The sequence below is a fragment of the Pseudophryne corroboree genome, chromosome 3, assembly GCF_028390025.1.
Source record: "Pseudophryne corroboree isolate aPseCor3 chromosome 3, aPseCor3.hap2, whole genome shotgun sequence".
Lineage (NCBI taxonomy): Eukaryota > Metazoa > Chordata > Amphibia > Anura > Myobatrachidae > Pseudophryne > Pseudophryne corroboree.
Genome location: NC_086446.1, coordinates 165,298,024 through 165,317,978, shown reverse-complemented (window position 1 = coordinate 165,317,978; position 19,955 = coordinate 165,298,024). Strand labels below are relative to the sequence as shown.

Here is a 19,955-nt window from a genome sequence, read left to right as displayed (position 1 = left end):
CCGGGTGGAGGTCGTGTCTGCTGAGGAAGTCTGCTTCCCAGTTGTCCACGCCCGGAATGAATACTGCTGACAGTGCTATCACATGATTTTCCGCCCAGCGAAGAATCCTTTCAGCTTCTGCCATTGCCCCCCTGCTTCTTGTGTCACCCTGTCTGTTTACGTGGGTGACTGCCGTGATGTTGTCCGAATGGATCAACTCCGGGTGACCTTGAAGCAGAGGTCTTGCTGAGCTTAGAGCATTGTAAATGGCCCTTAGCTTAAGGATATTTATGTGAAGTGATGTCTCCAGGCTTGACCATAAGCTCTGGAAATTCCTTCCCTGTGTGACTGCTCCCCAGCCTCGCAGGCTGGCATCCGTGGTCACCAGGACCCAGTCCTGAATGTGCGGCCCTCTAGAAGATGAGCACTCTGCAACCACCACAGGAGAGACACCCTTGTGCTTGGTGACAGGGTTATCCGCTGATGCATCTGAAGATGCGACCCGGACCATTTGTCCAGCAGGTCCCACTGGAAAGTTCTCGCGTGGAATCTGCCGAATGGGATTGCTTCGTAGGAAGCCACCATTTTTCCCAGAACCATTTCATTGATGTACTGAGACTTGGCTCGGTTATAGGAGGTTCCCGACTAGCTCGGATAACTCCCTGACTTTCTCCTCCGGGAGAAACACCTTTTTCTGGACTGTGTCCAGGATCATCCCTAGGAACAGAAGACGAGTCGTCGGAATCAGCTGCGATTTTGGAATATTGAGAATCCAATCGTGCTGCCGCAACACTACCTGAGATAGTGCTACACCGACCTCCAACTGTTCCCTGGATCTTACCCTTATCAGGGAATCGTCCAAGTAAGGGATAACTAAAATTCCCTTCCTTCGAAGGAGTATCATCATTTCGGCCATTACCTTGGTAAAGACCCGGGGTGCCGTGGACCATCCATACGGCAGCGTCTGAAACTGATAGTGACAGTTCTGTACCATAAACCTGAGGTACCCTTGGTGAGAAGGGTAAATTGGGACATGAAGGTAAGCATCCTTGATGTCCCGAGACATCATGTAGTCCCCTTCTTCCAGGTTCGCAATCACTGCTCTGAGTGACTCAATTTTGAATTTGAACATCCGTATGTAAGTGTTCAAGATTTTAGATTTAGAATCGGTCTCACCGAGCCGTCCGGCTTCGGTACCACAACAGTGTGGAATAATACCCCGTTCCCTGTTGCAGGAGGGGTACCTTGATTATCACCTGCTGGGAATACAGCTTGTGAATGGCTTCCAAAACTGCCTCCCTGTCAGAAGGAGACATCGGTAAAGCCGACTTCAGGAAACGGCGAGGGGGAGACGTCTCGAATTCCAATTTGTACCCCTGAGATATCACCTGAAGGATCCAGGGGTCTACTTGCGAGTGAGCCCACTGTGCGCTGAAATTCATTGAGACGGGCCCCCACCGTGCCCGATTCTGCTTGTAAAGCCCCAGCGTCATACTGAGGGCTTGGCAGAGACGGGAGAGGGCTTCTGTTCCTGGGAACTGGCTGATTTCTGCAGCCTTTTTCCTCTCCCTCTGTCACGGGGCAGAAATGAGGAACCTTTTGCCCGCTTGCCCACGAAAAGACTGCGCCTGATAATACGGCGTCTCCTTATGTTGAGAGGCGACCTGGGGTACAAACGTGGATTTCCCAGCTGTTGCCGTGGCCACCAGGTCTGAAAGACCGACCCCAAATAACTCCTCCCCTTAATAAGGCAATACTTCCAAATGCCGTTTGGAATCCGCATCACCTGACCACTGTCGTGTCCATAACCCTCTACTGGCAGAAATGGACAACGCACTTAGACTTGATGCCAGTCGGCAAATATTCCGCTGTGCATCACGCATATATAGAAATGCATCTTTTAAATGCTCTATAGGCAATAATATACTGTCCCTATCTAGGGTATCAATATTTTCAGTCAGGGAATCCGACCACGCCAACCCAGCACTGCACATCCAGGCTGAGGCGATTGCTGGTCGCTGTATAACACCAGTATGTGTGTAAATACATTTTAGGATACCCTCCTGCTTTCTATCAGCAGGATCCTTAAGGGCGGCCATCTCAGGAGAGGGTAGAGCCCTTGTTCTTACAAGCGTGTGAGCGCTTTATCCACCCTAGGGGGTGTTTCCCAACGCACCCTAACCTCTGGCGGGAAAGGATATAATGCCAATAACATTTTAGAAATTATCAGCTGTTATCGGGGGAAACCCAGGCATCATCACACACCTCATTTAATTTCTCAGATTCAGGAAAACTACAGGTAGTTTTTCCTCACCGAACATAATACCCCTTTTTGGTGGTACTCGTATTATCAGAAATGTGTAAAACATTTTTCATTGCCTCAATCATGTAACGTGTGGCCCTACTGGAAGTCACATTTGTCTCTTCACCGTCGACACTGGAGTCAGTATCCGTGTCGGCGTCTATATCTGCCATCTGAGGTAACGGGCGCTTTAGAGCCCCTGACGGCCTATGAGACGTCTGGACAGGCACAAGCTGAGTAGCCGGCTGTCTCATGTCAACCACTGTCTTTTATACAGAGCTGACACTGTCACGTAATTCCTTCCAACAGTTCATCCACTCAGGTGTCGACCCCCTAGGGGGTGACATCACTATTACAGGCAATCTGCTCCGTCTCCACATCATTTTTCTCCTCATACTTGTCGACACAAACGTACCGACACACAGCACACACACAGGGAATGCTCTGATAGAGGACAGGACCCCACTAGCCCTTTGGGGAGACAGAGGGAGAGTTTGCCAGCACACACCAGAGCGCTATATATATACAGGGATAACCTTATATAAGTGTTTTTCCCCTTATAGCTGCTGTATTTTTAATACTGCGCGTAATTAGTGCCCCCCTCTCTTTTTTTAACCCTTTCTGTAGTGTAGTGACTGCAGGGGAGAGCCAGGGAGCTTCCTTCCAACGGAGCTGTGAGGGAAAATGGCGCCAGTGTGCTGAGGAGATAAGGCCGCCGAGAAGGGGGCGGAGCCTATCTCCCGTTTTTCTGTGTATTCTGGCAGGGGTTAAATTCATCCATATAGCCCAGGAGCTATATGTGATGCATTTTTTTGCCATCCAAGGTGTTTTTATTGCGTCTCAGGGCGCCCCCCCCCAGCGCCCTGCACCCTCAGTGACCGGAGTGTGAAGTGTGCTGAGAGCAATGGCGCACAGCTGCGGTGCTGTGCGCTACCTTGTTGAAGACAGGACGTCTTCTGCCGCCGATTTTCCGGACCTCTTCTGTCTTCTGGCTCTGTAAGGGGGCCGGCGGCGCGGCTCTGGGACCTATCCATGGCTGGGCCTGTGATCGGTCCCTCTGGAGCTAATGTCCAGTAGCCTAAGAAGCCCAATACACTCTGCACGCAGGTGAGTTCGCTTCTTCTCCCCTTAGTCCCTCGATGCAGTGAGCCTGTTGCCAGCAGGTCTCGCTGAACATAAAAAACCTAAAACTAAACTTTTCACTAAGCAGCTCAGGAGAGCCACCTAGTGTGCACCCTTCTCGTTCGGGCACAAAAATCTAACTGAGGCTTGGAGGAGGGTCATAGGGGGAGGAGCCAGTGCACACCAGGTAGTTCTAAAGCTTTACTTTTGTGCCCAGTCTCCAGCGGAGCCGCTATTCCCCATGGTCCTTACGGAGTCCCCAGCATCCACTTAGGACGTTAGAGAAATAGATTTACCGGTGAGTAAAATCTTATTTTATGTGCCCCCCCCCCCCGTTTTTCCTCCCTGTGTACTTGCGGGAGCATGGAGGTCCGGGCCGGCGTCCTGCAGCCTGTAGAGATACGAGAAAATGGCGCTGGTGAGCAATGTGCGGCTAAGCCCCGCCCCTTCCCGGCACGCTGTAGCCCGCTAAAATTCAAACTTGCACACTGGCGGGGGAATGTATACAGCGTCCCGACACCGTATACCGTGCTTTTTGCCAGAAATGAACCCCAGTAACTGCTGCCCAGGGCGCTCCCCCCTAGCACCCTGTACCCTGCAAGTGCCGTTGGTGATGTGTGTGGGAGCATGGAGTGCTGCGCTGTACCTTCCGTTACTGAAGTCTTCTGCAGTCACTGAAGTCTTCGGTTCTTCTAATACTCACCCGGCTTCTGTCTTCTGTGAGGGGGTTGACGGCGCGGCTCCGGGAACAAGCAGCTAGGCGAACCAAGTGATCGAACCCTCTGGAGCTAATGGTGTCCAGTAGCCTAAGAAGCAGAGACCTTAAACTAAGAAGAAGTAGGTCTGACTTCTCTCCCCTCACTCCCACGCTGCAGGGAGCCTGTAGCCAGCAGGTCTCCCTGAAAATAAAAAACCTAACAAAAGTCTTTCCAGAGAAACTCTGTAGAGCTCCCCTAGTGTGTGTCCAGTCACTCCTGGGCACAAAGTCTAACTGAGGTCTGGAGGAGGGGCATAGAGGGAGGAGCCAGTTCACACCCAGTCAAAGTCTTTTTAGTGTGCCCAAGCTCCTGCGGATCCCGTCTATACCCCCCATGGTCCTTTTGGAGTCCCCAGCATCCTCTAGGATGCAAGAGAAATTATAGTGTTAAAACTTAACTTTTAGCAATGTCTAGTTAAGATAAGTGAGCAATAAAAAAAAATAAAAAAAATTATATATATATTTTTTTTTTTTGTGTGTGTGTGTATAAAATCAACAAAAATGCAGTTTCAATATTTTAACAACCTAAATAGGAAGCAGAGGAGAAACTTTATATTTAATGTTGCTATCAGGACATATTTTTGTCCAAGGTTGTTCCCTTCTGTGAAATCATATAACCGAGGTGTCAATATATACCACACCCATCTCCCCCTCAGGGCCTCTACAGACCTCCAGCCAGTGTACCTCAAATGTAACAACCAATCTGGCAGAATGCTAATGAAGGAGGCAAGTATTTGCTCCGTAACAGCTGGGAATACTTCTACATAGCACTGACCACGCTGACACAGCCTCTACCTAGCACAGGTTGGGATGGATATGCCGGCGTCCAGAATACAGATTGTAGCATCTGGATGCTCAGAATCCTGACAGGGGAAGGCAAGTATACTTCCCTTACCCCAAATGCCCCCTGCGGGCCGGCCCACGATCGTTCGGGATCTCGGCAGTCAGGATTCCGGCGTCGAGCTTGTGACCCTATATGGGATGCAGAGTAGTGTCGGAATCCCAGCGTCGGTATTTCGACTGCCGGGATCCTGACCGGATTTCCCTAGCACTACTATGTTAGCACAGCCTCTTATGGACATACCATCCATGAAAGTTTGTGCTAATTGCCTTCATTTCTTTAAGGGATTACTAACAGCTGAATTGCCATTTTTAAAAGGATTATCGTTACTCCTGAAGACCGTTCAGCTTCCCACCTCAAGGTTAAGTAGACCAACGGTAAGCTTTTGTTTTTCCTTCTTATTCTGATTTCAGGTTAGTCTCTAAGTTACCTTTAGATCCCAGATCTTAATTTGAGAGTCCATGGTCCCAGTGCCAAAAATGAGTCCATCGGGATGGAATTGAGCACAGGTTAAAGCTGTGGAGAAAGAGTTTACATATAATACAGGCATATCCAAGACTTGATGGGATTATGTGGAGAAAAGACTGCTTACCACATCCTGATGTCTCATCTGTTACTTTGGTAAGAACACGTCCTGCATGGATGTCAGAGAATGCCCAATACTGAAAGATCATAAAGAGCAAGCTATGAAGAAACAATTAACAGTCTGCAGTTTAGTGTAAAGATGGGTACACACTACCGACGGGTACCGGAGCAATTATCGGATCAGTGCACTACCGTAAACATGGAGCAATTTCTTGCTCAGTGTGCACTTTTCCTTTCATCTCTAGAAAGTGATTGAGAAGTATGGAATATATTGTCTGATCAGCCCAATAATTGGATAGTGTATTCCCAGTTTAAGACAAATAGAGTTTCCCTTCAAAATACAGAAGAAATAACACTGTACCAGGTGTTCTTACCTGGTCATCTGAGCAGCTCAATAGGTAATCTCCAGTTGCATGTAAACTCAGACCAGTCACTGCACCTTCATGAGCTCTTAACACTTGAACACAGGAAACCCCTGGCACAGACCAGACACGTATAGTAGAGTCGGGAGAGGCAGAAAACACTAGCTCCTGGGAAGGTCAGAAAAGTAGGCAACATAAGTATAGGTTCACAAAAAAGAGAACAAATGACTTTTTATAATGGGGTGTTACAGTACAAGAATAGATTTTGATGCATTTTGCATATAGATAAACCCAGAAATTCTCAACAGCATAAAGTTATACCAATAATAAATAGCAGATGAAAAGAACATACATTTAGACTGTAACAACGTAAAGCAAGATATATCTTAAAGAAACAGCAGCAAACGTGAAAAAAAGTAGGGACTAAAGGCAATTTTAACATTTTGCAGGGACTTTTTTTTTTACAGAACTAAAAAAAAAATATATATATATATATATATATATATATATATATATACACATATATATATATATATATATATATATATTTCACTAATTAAGTAGAGTGAATAACCACCACTAAACCACTTGACCTAAAATAACCATGGTTCCACAATAAAAACGTAATGGAAAATGCCTTGGCATTATTAAACTGCACTGTTAGACTAGCTACATTTATATATTTTGAAATCTATGAACAGGCCATTATGGGGAGGAACAAAAAAAATCATAGAAATAATACATTATGGGGTATATGCAATTGCGGTCGAATTCCCGAAATTGTCGAAAAACTGGACTTTTTCGCCAAAAAAAAAAAATTCGACAATGCAATTCAGTACTTTCCGTCAAAAAAACGGACTTTCAAAATTCGACTTTTTGAAATTCGACATTTCTGCAATGGTACAAATGCGGCAATTCGACAAAAGTATATTCAATTGAAGTTTGGAAATTTGACAACAGTGCTTTTAGACAGTAAATTCGTCATTTTCAATCCGCCACACTTTGGTGGGTGAATGTAATAAAAAAAAATTAAAACATGTTTTTTTTGGTGTTTTTTTTATTGGTAATAGCATATCTATTTATATTAGAAGGGATTAGGTACTTGGTTTGTCTTTTTGGGAGGCACAAGTATTATTTATATATATTTTTTAAATATTTTTTATATGGAATGGTAAAATCCCGGAAAAAAATGGCGTGGGGTCCCCCCTCCAAAGCATAACCAGCCTCGGGCTCTTCGAGCCGGTCCTGGTTCTAAAAATCCGGGGGGAAAATGGACAGGGGCTCCCCCGTATTTTTAAAACCAGCACCGGGCTCTGCGCCTGGTGCTGGTGCAAAAAATACGGGGGACAAAAAGAGTACGGGTCCCCCGTATTTTTTACACCAGCATCGGGCTCCACTAGCTGGACAGATAATGCCACAGCCGGGGGTCACTTTTATACAGCGCCCTGAGGCCGTGGCATTAAATATCCAACTAGTCACCCCTGGCCGGGGTACCCTGGGGGAGTGGGGACCCCTTCAATCAAGGGGTCCCCCCCCCAGCCACCCAAGGGCCAGGGGTGAAGCCCGAGGCTGTCCCCCCCCCCCCCATCCAAGGGCTGCGGATGGGGGGCTGATAGCCTTGAGAAAATGACAAGAATATTGTTTTTCCCTGTAGTACTACAAGTCCCAGCAAGCCTCCCCCGCAAGCTGGTACTTGGAGAACCACAAGTACCAGCATGCGGGAGAAAAACGGGCCCGCTGGTACCTGTAGTACTACTGGAAAAAAAATACCCAAATAAAAACAGGAGACACACACCTTGAGAGTAAAACTTTATTTCACACCTGCCGACACACACATACTTACCTATGTTGACCCGCCGACTGCCACGTCTCCTGATCCGACGATCCGGGGTACCTGTGAATAAAATTGTACTCACCTCAATCCAGTGTCCAGATATAAATCCTCATACTTGGCAAAAAAAATAAACGAACACCCGACCAAGCCGGACTGAAAGGGGTCCCATGTTTACACATGGGACCCCTTTCCCCCGAATGCAGAGACCCCCCCGTGACTGCTGTCACAGAAAGGTCTCTTAAGCCAATCAGCGAGCGCAACGTCCTGGCACTCTGCTGATTGGCTGCACGTCTGAGCTGTCAGACAGCGCATCGCAAAGCCTCTCCATTATACTCAATGGTGGGAACTTTGCGGTTAGCGGTGAGGTCACCCGCGGTCAGCGGCTGACCGCGGGTAACCCCACCGCTGACGGCAAAGTTCCCACCATTGAAAGTAATGGAGGGAGCTGTGCGATGCGCTGTCTGAGCTCACACGCGCATACAGCCAATCAGGTGAGTGCAACGAAGTAGCGCTTCCTGATTGGCTGAAGGGACCTCTGTGACAGGAGTCACGTGGGGTCCCGGCATTCGGGGAAAGGGGTCCCATGTGTAAACATGGGACCCCTTTCAGTCCGGCTTGGTCGGGTGTTCGTTTATTTTTTTTGCCAAGTACGAGGATTTATATCTGGACACTGGATTGAGGTGAGTATAATTTTATTCACAGGTACCCCGGATCGTCGGATCAGGAGACGTGGCAGTCGGCGGGTCAACATAGGTAAGTATGTGTGTGTCGGCAGGTGTGAAATAAAGTTTTACTCTCAAGGTGTGTGTCTCCTGTTTTTATTTGGGTATTTTTTTTCCAGTAGTACTACAGGTACCAGCGGGCCCGTTTATCTCCCGCATGCTGGTACTTGTGGTTCTCCAAGTACCAGCTTGCGGAGGAGGCTTGCTGGGACTTGTAGTACTACAGGAAAAAACAATATTCTTGTCATTTTCTCAAGGCTATCAGCCCTCCATCCGCAGCCCTTGGATGGGGGGGGGGGGGGGGGGGGGAGACGGACGACAGCCTCGGGCTTCACCCCTGGCCCTTGGGTGGCTGGGGGGGGGGAACCCCTTGATTGAAGGGGTCCCCACTCCCCCAGGGTACCCCGGCCAGGGGTGACTAGTTGGATATTTAATGCCACGGCCGCAGGGCGCTGTATAAAAGTGTCCCCCGGCTGTGGCATTATCTGTCCAGCTAGAGGAGCCCGATGCTGGTGTAAAAAATACGGGGGACCCCTACTCTTTTTGTCCCCCGTATTTTTTGCACCAGCACCAGGCGCAGAGCCCGGTGCTGGTTTTAAAAATACGGGGGATCCCCTGTCCATTTCCCCCCCCGGATTTTTAGAACCAGGACCAGCTCGAAGAGCCCGAGGCTGGTTATGCTTTGGAGGGGGGACCCCACGCAATTTTTTTTCGGGTTTTTTCCCGTTTTTTAAAAATCGGTACAAAATCCGTCAAATCGGCCGTTTTTCGTCAGCGGGACTGTCGAATCCGTTTTTTATTGAATATGGTCAATTTCGGCACCCACTTGCCGAAATTAGACGGTCGAATTGTGTCGAATTAAAAAACGGCAGAAAAATTGCCTCGATTCGCCGCTAATTGCATATACCCCTATTTCTTTCATATGTGCTTGTAAAAAAGCTAATCTATAGTATCAATAAAAGGGACAGAGCAATAAGCAAACCTGTGAAGGGTGGAACACAACACTGGTGACCTTCTTTGTGTGACCTTTAAGTGTTGCCAGGATCTGCTGCGATGTAGCATCAAACACCACCACACTCTTATCTGCTCCGCCTAAAAAGACAAGGGGACTTCGGTAACAATGCGGAAACCCTGAAATTCCTACAACCTATTATTGTTTGTTCAGGAAACGTTTGTTCCCATCACTCTATTGGCAGCTTAAACAAAGACTAGAAAAGAAAAGTGACATGTATTAGTATGAAATAAAAGTGATGGTTCTAAAATTTGGCATCCAGATTTTTTTCTTTTTTTAATAATAGTAATGGTGGTGGCTGGACATAGAAAATCTTTTTTTCTACAGCGGGGTACACTGGTATCCCACAGGGAATAACATTGGGGGGTAAAGTTGGATCTTGATCCGAGGCACCAACAGGCTAAAGCTTTGACTGTTCCCAGGATGCACTGCACTGCCTCATCTATAGCCCCGCCTCCAAGCACTGGAGCTCAGTTTGTAAGTTAGTGCCTGCAATGCAGCTCACTAACAGGTGGGGCTGCGCTAGGCAGCCCTGAAAATAAGAATTTACTCACCGGTAATTCTATTTCTCGTAGTCCGTAGTGGATGCTGGGAACTCCGTAAGGACCATGGGGAATAGCGGGCTCCGAAGGAGGCTGGGCACTCTAGAAAGATTTAGGACTACCTGGTGTGCACTGGCTCCTCCCACTATGACCCTCCTCCAAGCCTCAGTTAGGACACCGTGCCCGGACGAGCAGACATAATAAGGAAGGATTTTGAATCCCGGGTAAGACTCATACCAGCCACACCAATCACACCGTACAACTCGTGATACTATATCCAGTTTGACAGTATGAAAACAACTGAGCCTCTCAACAGATGGCTCAACAATAACCCTTTAGTTAACAATAACTATTTACAAGTATTGCAGACAATCCGCACTTGGGATGGGCGCCCAGCATCCACTACGGACTACGAGAAATAGAATTACCGGTGAGTAAATTCTTATTTTCTCTAACGTCCTAGTGGATGCTGGGAACTCCGTAAGGACCATGGGGATTATACCAAAGCTCCCAAACGGGCGGGAGAGTGCGGATGACTCTGTAGCACCGAATGAGAGAACTCCAGGTCCTCCTCAGCCAAGGTATCAAATTTGTAGAATTTTGCAAATGTGTTTGCCCCTGACCAAGTAGCTGCTCGGCAAAGTTGTAAAGCCGAGACCCCTCGGGCAGCCGCCCAAGATGAGCCCACCTTCCTTGTGGAATGGGCATTTACAGATTTTGGCTGTGGCATGCCTGCCACAGAATGTGCAAGCTGAATTGTACTACAAATCCAGCGAGCAATAGACTGCTTAGAAGCAGGAGCACCCAGCTTGTTGGGTGCATACAGGATAAACAGCGAGTCAGATTTTCTGACTCCAGCCGTCCTGGAAACATATATTTTCAGGGCCCTGACAACGTCTAGCAACTTGGAGTCCTCCAAATCCTTAGTAGCCGCAGGCACCACAATAGGCTGGTTCAGGTGAAACGCTGACACCACCTTAGGGAGAAACTGGGGACGAGTCCTCAATTCTGCCCTATCCATATGGAAAATCAGATAAGGGCTTTTACATGATAAAGCCGCCAATTCTGACACTCGCCTGGCTGAAGCCAGGGCCAATAACATGACCACTTTCCACGTGAGATATTTCAGATCCACGGTTTTTAGTGGCTCAAACCAATGTGATTTTAAGAAACTCAACATCACGTTGAGATCCCAAGGTGCCACAGGAGGCACAAATGGGGGCTGAATATGCAGCACTCCTTTCACAAATGTCTGAACTTCAGGTACTGAAGCTAGTTCTTTTTGAAAGAAAATCGACAGAGCCGAGATCTGTACTTTAATGGAGCCTAGTTTTAGGCCCATATTCACTCCTGCTTGCAGGAAATGCAGAAATCGACCTAGTTGAAATTCCTCCGTTGGGGCCTTTTTGGCCTCGCACCATGCAACATATTTCCGCCATATGCGGTGATAATGCTTTGCCGTAACATCTTTCCTGGCCTAAATAAGCGTAGGAATGACTTCTTCCGGAATACCCTTTTCCTTTAGGATCTGGTGTTCAACCGCCATGCCGTCAAACGCAGCCGCGGTAAGTCTTGGAACAGACAGGGCCCCTGTTGTAGCAGGTCCTGTCTGAGCGGTAGAGGCCACGGGTCCCCTGAGAGCATCTCTTGAAGTTCCGGGTACCACGCTCGTCTTGGCCAATCCGGAACCACGAGAATGGTGTTTACTCCTCGCTTTCTTATTATTCTCAATACCTTTGGTATGAGAGGCAGAGGAGGGAACACATAAACCGACTGGTACACCCACGGTGTCACTAGAGCGTCCACAGCTATCGCCTGAGGGTCCCTTGACCTGGCGCAATATCTTTTTAACTTTTTGTTGAGGCGGGACGCCATCATGTCCACCTGTGGTTTTTCCCAACGGTTTACCAGCATCTGGAAGACTTCTGGATGAAGTCCCCACTCTCCCGGGTGGAGGTCGTGTCTGCTGAGGAAGTCTGCTTCCCAGTTGTCCACTCCCGTAATGAACACTGCTGACAGTGCTAGTACATGATTCTCCGCCCATTGGAGAATTCTTGTGGCTTCCGCCATCGCCATCCTGCTTCTTGTGCCGCCCTGTCGATTTACATGGGCGACTGCCGTGATGTTGTCTGACTGGATCAGCACCGGCTGGTGTAGGAGCAGGGATTTTGCTTGACTTAGGGCATTGTAAATGGCCCTTAGTTCCAGAATATTTATGTGCAGGGAAGTCTCCTGACTCGACCATAGTCCTTGGAAGTTTCTTCCCTGTGTGACTGCCCCCCAGCCTCGAAGGCTGGCATCCGTGGTCACCAGGACCCAGTCCTGTATGCCGAACCTGCGGCCCTCTAGAAGATGGGCACTCTGCAGCCACCACAGTAGCGACACCCTGGTTCTTGGAGACAGGGTTATCAAGCGATGCATCTGAAGATGCGATCCGGACCACTGGTCCAACAGGTCCCACTGAAAGATTCTGGCATGGAACCTGCCGAAGGGAATTGCTTCGTAAGAAGCCACCATCTTTCCCAGGACCCGCGTGCAGTGATGCACTGATACCTGTTTTGGTTTCAGGAGGTCTCTGACTAGAGATGACAACTCCCTGGCTTTCTCCTCCGGGAGAAACACTTTTTTCTGGACTGTATCCAGAATCATACCCAGGAACAGTAGCCGTGTTGTCGGAACCAGCTGTGACTTTGGGATATTCAGAATCCAGCCGTGCTGGTGCAGCACATCCTGGGATAGTGCTACTCCCACCAACAACTGTTTCTTGGACCTCGCTTTTATTAGGAGATCGTCCAAGTACGGGATAATTAAAACTCCCTTTCTTCGAAGGAGTATCATCATTTCCGCCATAACCTTGGTAAATACCCTCGGTGCCGTGGACAGTCCAAACGGCAGCGTCTGGAATTGGTAATGGCAATCCTGTACCACAAATCTGAGGTACTCCTGGTGAGGATGGTAAATGGGGACATGCAAGTAAGCATCCTTGATGTCCAGGGATACCATGTAATACCATGTAATCCCCCTCGTCCAGGCTTGCAATAACCGCCCTGAGCGATTCCATCTTGAACTTGAATTTCTTTATGTATGTGTTCAAGGATTTCAAATTTAGAATGGGTCTCACCGAACCGTCCGGTTTCGGTACCACAAATAGTGTGGAATAATAACCCCGGCCTTGTTGAAGTAGGGGTACCTTGATCATCACCTGCTGAGAATACAGCTTGTGAATTGCCGTTAGCACCGCCTCCCTGTCTGAGGGAGCAATTGGCAAGGCAGATTTTAGGAACCGGTGGGGTGGGGACGCCTCGAATTCCAGCTTGTACCCCTGAGATACTATTTGCAGGATCCAGGGATCCACCTGTGAGCGAACCCCCTAATCGCTGAAATGTTTGAGGCGACCCCCCACCGTACCTGGCTCCGCCTGTGGAGCCCCACCGTCATGCGGCGGACTTGGAAGAAGAAGCGGGGGAGGACTTTTGCTCCTGCGAACCTGCTGTTTGTTGCAGCCTTTTTCCCCTACCTCTGCCTCTGGACAGAAAAGACCCGCCTTTTCCACGCCTGTTTTTCTGGGTCCGAAAGGACTGAACCTGATAAAACGGCGCCTTCTTAGGCTGTGAGGGGACATGGGGTAAAAATGCTGACTTCCCAGACGTTGCTGTGGAAACTAGGAATCCCTAAATAATTCCTCACCCTTATATGGCAACACTTCCATGTGCCTTTTAGAATCTGCATCTCCTGTCCACTGGCGAGTCCATAAGCCTCTCCTAGCAGAAATGGACAATGCACTTACTTTAGATGCCAGTCGGCAGATTTCCCTCTGTGCATCTCTCATATATAAGACTGAGTCTTTTATATGGTCTATGGTTAACAGGATCGTGTCTCTGTCTAATGTGTCAATATTTTCTGACAGTTTATCTGACCAAGCAGCGGCAGCACTGCACATCCAAGCTGACGCAATAGCTGGCCTAAGTATAATGCCTGTGTGTGTATATACAGACTTCAGGATCGCCTCCTGCTTTCTATCAGCAGGTTCCTTGAGGGCGGCCGTATCCGGAGACGGTAGTGCCACCTTTTTAGACAAACGTGTGAGCGCTTTATCCACTCTAGGGGGTGTTTCCCAATGTGACCTATCCTCTGGCGGGAAAGGGAACGCCATTAGTACCTTCTTAGGAATTACCAATTTTTTATCAGGGAAAGCCCACGCTTCTTCACACACTTAATTTAATTCATCTGATGGGGGAAAAAATAAGAATTTACTTACCGATAATTCTATTTCTCGGAGTCCGTAGTGGATGCTGGGGTTCCTGAAAGGACCATGGGGAATAGCGGCTCCGCAGGAGACAGGGCACAAAATAAAAGCTTAAGGATCAGGTGGTGTGCACTGGCTCCTCCCCCTATGACCCTCCTCCAAGCCTCAGTTAGGATACTGTGCCCGGACGAGCGTACACAATAAGGAAGGATTTATGAATCCCGGGTAAGACTCATACCAGCCACACCAATCACACTGTACAAGCTGTGATCTGAACCCAGTTAACAGTATGATAACAGCGGAGCCTCTGAAAGATGGCTCACAACAATAATAACCCGATTTTTGTAACTATGTACAAGTATTGCAGATAATCCGCACTTGGGATGGGCGCCCAGCATCCACTACGGACTCCGAGAAATAGAATTATCGGTAAGTAAATTCTTATTTTCTCTATCGTCCTAGTGGATGCTGGGGTTCCTGAAAGGACCATGGGGATTATACCAAAGCTCCCAAACGGGCGGGAGAGTGCGGATGACTCTGCAGCACCGAATGAGAGAACTCCAGGTCCTCCTTAGCCAGGTTATCAAATTTGTAGGATTTTACAAACGTGTTTTCCCCTGACTAAATAGCCGCTCGGCAAAGTTGTAAAGCCGAGACCCCTCGGGCAGCCGCCCAAGATGAGCCCACCTTCCTTGTGGAATGGGCATTTACATATTTTGGCTGTGGCAGGCCTGCCACAGAATGTGCAAGCTGAATTGTATTACACATCCAACTAGCAAAAGTCTGCTTAGAAGCAAGAGCACCCAGTTTGTTGGGTGCATACAGGATAACAGCAAGTCAGTTTTCCTGACTCCAGCCGTCCTGGAACCTATATTTTCAGGGCCCTGACCACATCTAGCAACCTGGAGTCCTCCAAGTCCCTAGTAGGCGCAAGACACCACAATAAGCTGGTTCAGGTGAAACACTGACACCACCTTAGGGAGAGAACTGGGGACGAGTCCGCAGCTCTGCCCTGTCCGAATGGACAAACAGATATGGGCTTTTTTGAGAAAAAAACCACCAATTTGACACTCGCCTGGTCCAGGCCAGGTCCAAGAGCATGTTCACTTTTCATGTGAGATGCTTCAAATCCACAGATTTGACTGGTTTTAAACCAATGTGTTTTGAGGAATCCCAGAACTACGTTGAGATCCCACAGTGCCACTGGAGGCACAAAAGGGGGTTGTATATGCAATACTCCCTTGACAAACTTCTGGACTTCAGGAACTGAAGCCAATTCTTTCTGGAAGAAAAATCGACAGGGCCGAAATTTGAACCTTAATGGACCCCAATTTGAGGCCCATAGACACTCCTGTTTGCAGGAAATGCAGGAATCGACAGAGTTGAAATTTCTTCGTGGGGCCTTCCTGGCCTCACACCACGCAACATATTTTCGCCACATGTGGTGATAATGTTGTGCGGTCACCTCCTTTCTGGCTTTGACCAGGGTAGGAATGACCTCTTCCTGAATGCCTTTTCCCTTAGGATCCGGCGTTCCACCGCCATGCCGTCAAACGCAGCTGCGGTAAGTCTTGGAACAGACATGGTACTTGCTGAAACAAGTCCCTTCTTAGCGGCAGAGGCCATAAGTCCTCTGTGAGCATCTCTTGAAGTTCCGGGTACCAAGTCCTTCTTGGCCAATCCGGAGCCATGAGTATAGTTCTTACTCCTCTACGTCTTATAATTCTCAGTACCTTAGGTATGAAAAGCAGAGGATGGAACACATACACCGACTGGTACACCCACGGTGTTACCAGAACGTCCACAGCTATTGCCTGAGGGTCTCTTAACCTGGCGCAATACCTGTCCCGTTTTTTGTTCAGACGGGACGCCATCATGTCCACCTTTGGTAATTCCCAACGGTTTACAATCATGTGGAAAACTTCCCCATGAAGTTCCCACTCTGCCGGGTGGAGGTCGTGCCTACTGAGGAAGTCTGCTTCCCAGTTTCCATTCCCGGAATGAAACACTGCTGACAGTGCTATCACATGATTTTCCGCCCAGCGAAAAGTCCTTGCAGTTTTTGCCACTGCCCTCCTGCTTCTTGTGCCGCCCTGTCTATTTACGTGGGCGACTGCCGTGATGTTTTATCCCACTGGATTAATACCGGCTGACCTTGAAGCAGAGGTCTTGCTAAGCTTAGAGCATTATAAATTTACCCTTAGCTATATTTATGTGGAGAAAAGTCTCCAGACTTGATCACACTCCCTGGAAATTTTTTCCTTGTGTGACTGCTCCCCAGCCTCTCGGGCTGGCCTCCGTGGTCACCAACATCCAAAACTGAATGTCGAATCTGCGGCCCTCTAGAAGATGAGCACTCTGTAACCACCACAGGAGAGACACCCTTGTCCTTGGATATAGGGTTATCCGCTGATGCATCTGAAGATGCGATCCGGACCATTTGTCCAGCAGATCCCACTGAAAAGTTCTTGCGTGAAATCTGCCGACTGGAATTGCTTCGAAGGAAGTCACCATTTTTTTTTACCATGGCCCTTGTGCAATGATGCACTGATTTTAGGAGGTTCCTGACTAGCTCGGATAACTCCCTGGCTTTCTCTTCCGGGAGAAACACCTTTTTCTGGACTGTGTCCAGAATCATCCCTAAGCACAGGAGACTTGTTGTCGGGATCAGCTGCGATTTTGGAATATTTAGAATCCACCCCTGCTGTTGTAACAGTATCCGAGATAGTGCTACTCCGACCTCCAACTGTTCCCTGGACTTTGCCCTTATCAGGAGATCGTCCAAGTAAGGGATAATTAAGACGCCTTTTCTTCGAAGAAGAACCATCATTTCGGCCATTACCTTGGTAAAGACCCGGGGTGCCGTGGACAATCCAAACGGCAGCGTCTGAAACTGATAGTGACAGTTCTGTACCACGAACCTGAGGTACCCTTAGTGATAAGGGCAAATTTGGGACATGGAGGTAAGCATCCCTGATGTCTCGGGACACCATATAGTCCCCTTCTTCCCGGTTCGTTATCACTGCTCTGAGTGACTCCATCTTGATTTGAACCTTTGTAAGTGTTCAAATTTTTTTAGATTTAGAATAGGTCTCACCTAGCCTTCTGGCTTCAGTACCACAATATAGTGTGGAATAATACCCCTTTTCTTGTTGTAGGAGGGGTAATTTAATTATCACCTGCTGGGAATACAGCTCGTGAATTTTTTTTTTTCATACTGCCTCCTTGTCGGAGGGAGACCTTGGTAAAGCAGACTTCAGGAGCCTGCGCAGGGGAAACGTCTCGACATTCCAATCTGTACCCCTGGGATACTACTTGTAGGATCCAGGGGTCCTGTACGGTCTCAGCGTCATGCTGAGAGCTTGTCAGAAGCGGTGGAACGCTTCTGTTCCTGGGAATGGGCTGCCTGCTGCAGTCTTCTTCCCTTTCCTCTATGCCTGGGCAGATATGACTCTTATAGGGACGAAAGGACTGAAGCTGAAAAGACGGTGTCTTTTTCTGCAGAGATGTGACTTAGGGTAAAAAACGGTGGATTTTCCAGCAGTTGCCGTGGCCACCAGGTCCGATGGACCGACCCCAAATAACTCCTCTTCCTTTATACGGCAATACACCTTTGTGCCGTTTGGAATCTGCATCACCTGACCACTGTCGTGTCCATAAACATCTTCTGGCAGATATGGACATCGCACTTACTCTTGATGCCAGAGTGCAAATATCCCTCTGTGCATCTCGCATATATAGAAATGCATCCTTTAAATGCTCTATAGTCAATAAAATACTGTCCCTGTCAAGGGTATCAATATTTTTAGTCAGGGAATCCGACCAAGCCACCCCAGCTCTGCACATCCAGGCTGAGGCGATCGCTGGTCGCAGTATAACACCAGTATGTGTGTATATACTTTTTATGATATTTTTCCAGCCTCCTGTCAGCTGGCTCCTTGAGGACGGCCCTATCTATAGACGGTACCGCCACTTGTTCTGATAAGCGTGTGAGCGCCTTATCCACCCTAAGGGGTGTTTCCCAACGCGCCCTAACTTCTGGCGGGAAAGGGTATACCGCCCATATTTTCTATCGGGGGGAACCCACGCATCATCACACACTTCATTTAATTTATCTGATTCAGGAAAAACTACGGTAGTTTTTTCACATCCCACATAATACCCTCTTTTGTGGTACTTGTAGTATCAGAAATATGTAACACCTCCTTCATTGCCCTTAACGTGTGGCCCTAATAAGGAATACGTTTGTTTATTCACCGTCGACACTGGATTCAGTGTCCCTGTCTGTGTCGACCGACTAAAGTAAACGGGCGTTTTAAAACCCCTGACGGTGTTTTTGAGACGTCTGGACCGGTACTAATTGTTTGTCGGCCGTCTCATGTCGTCAACCGACCTTGCCGCGTGTTGACATTATCACGTAATTCCCTAAATAAGCCATCCATTCCGGTGTCGACTCCCTAGAGAGTGACATCACCATTACAGGCAATTGCTCCGCCTCCTCACCAACATCGTCCTCATACATGTCGACACACACGTACCGACACACAGCACACACACAGGGAATGCTCTGATAGAGGACAGGACCTACTAGCCCTTTGGAGAGACAGAGGGAGAGTTTGCCAGCACACACCAAAAACGCTATAATTATATAGGGACAACCTTATATAAGTGTTTTCCCTTATAGCATCTTTTTTATATATTTCTAACGCCAAATTAGTGCCCCCCCTCTCTGTTTTAACCCTGTTTCTGTAGTGCAGTGCAGGGGAGAGCCTGGGAGCCTTCCCTCCAGCCTTTCTGTGAGGGAAAATGGCGCTGTGTGCTGAGGAGATAGGCCCCGCCCCTTTTTCGGCGGCCTCGTCTCCCGCTCTTAACGGATTCTGGCAGGGGTTAAATATCTCCATATAGCCCCCGGAGGCTATATGTGAGGTATTTTTAGCCAAATTAGGTTTTCATTTGCCTCCCAGGGCGCCCCCCTCCCAGCGCCCTGCACCCTCAGTGACTGCCGTGTGAAGTGTGCTGAGAGGAAATGGCGCACAGCTGCAGTGCTGTGCGCTACCTTTAGAAGACTGAGGAGTCTTCTGCCGCCGATTCTGGACCTCTTCTCGTTTCAGCATCTGCAAGGGGGCCGGCGGCGAGGCTCCGGTGACCATCCAGGCTGTACCTGTGATCGTCCCTCTGGAGCTAATGTCCAGTAGCCAAGAAGCCAATCCATCCTGCACGCAGGTGAGTTCACTTCTTCTCCCCTAAGTCCCTCGTTGCAGTGATCCTGTTGCCAGCAGGACTCACTGTAAAATAAAAAACCTAAGCTAAACTTTTCTAAGCAGCTCTTTAGGAGAGCCACCTAGATTGCACCCTTCTCGGCCGGGCACAAAAATCTAACTGAGGCTTGGAGGAGGGTCATAGGGGGAGGAGCCAGTGCACACCACCTGATCCTAAAGCTTTACTTTTTGTGCCCTGTCTCCTGCGGAGCCGCTATTCCCCATGGTCCTTTCAGGAACCCCAGCATCCACTAGGACGATAGAGAAACTACGGGTAGTTTTTTCTCTCCAAACATAATACCCTTTTTAGTGGTACCTGTAGTTATATCAGAAATGTTTAACACCTCTTTCATTGCCTCAATCATGCAGTGAATGGCCTTAGTGGGCATCAGG

The 19,955-nt window shown here is 48.4% G+C and overlaps 1 protein-coding gene across 1 annotated transcript in view; it reads right to left on the bottom strand.

Annotated features, from left to right (window-relative positions):
• PRPF19 (pre-mRNA processing factor 19) overlaps positions 1 to 19,955 on the bottom strand; it is a 157,329-nt gene that overhangs the window by 28,560 nt on the left and 108,814 nt on the right. Inside the window, exons 10-13 of the mRNA XM_063958555.1 lie at positions 9,487 to 9,596; positions 5,961 to 6,116; positions 5,594 to 5,663; positions 5,432 to 5,517 (exon numbers count right to left, since the gene is read on the bottom strand). Coding sequence (XP_063814625.1) covers positions 5,432 to 5,517; positions 5,594 to 5,663; positions 5,961 to 6,116; positions 9,487 to 9,596 — 422 coding nt within the window. The remainder of the gene's footprint in view (positions 1 to 5,431; positions 5,518 to 5,593; positions 5,664 to 5,960; positions 6,117 to 9,486; positions 9,597 to 19,955) is intronic.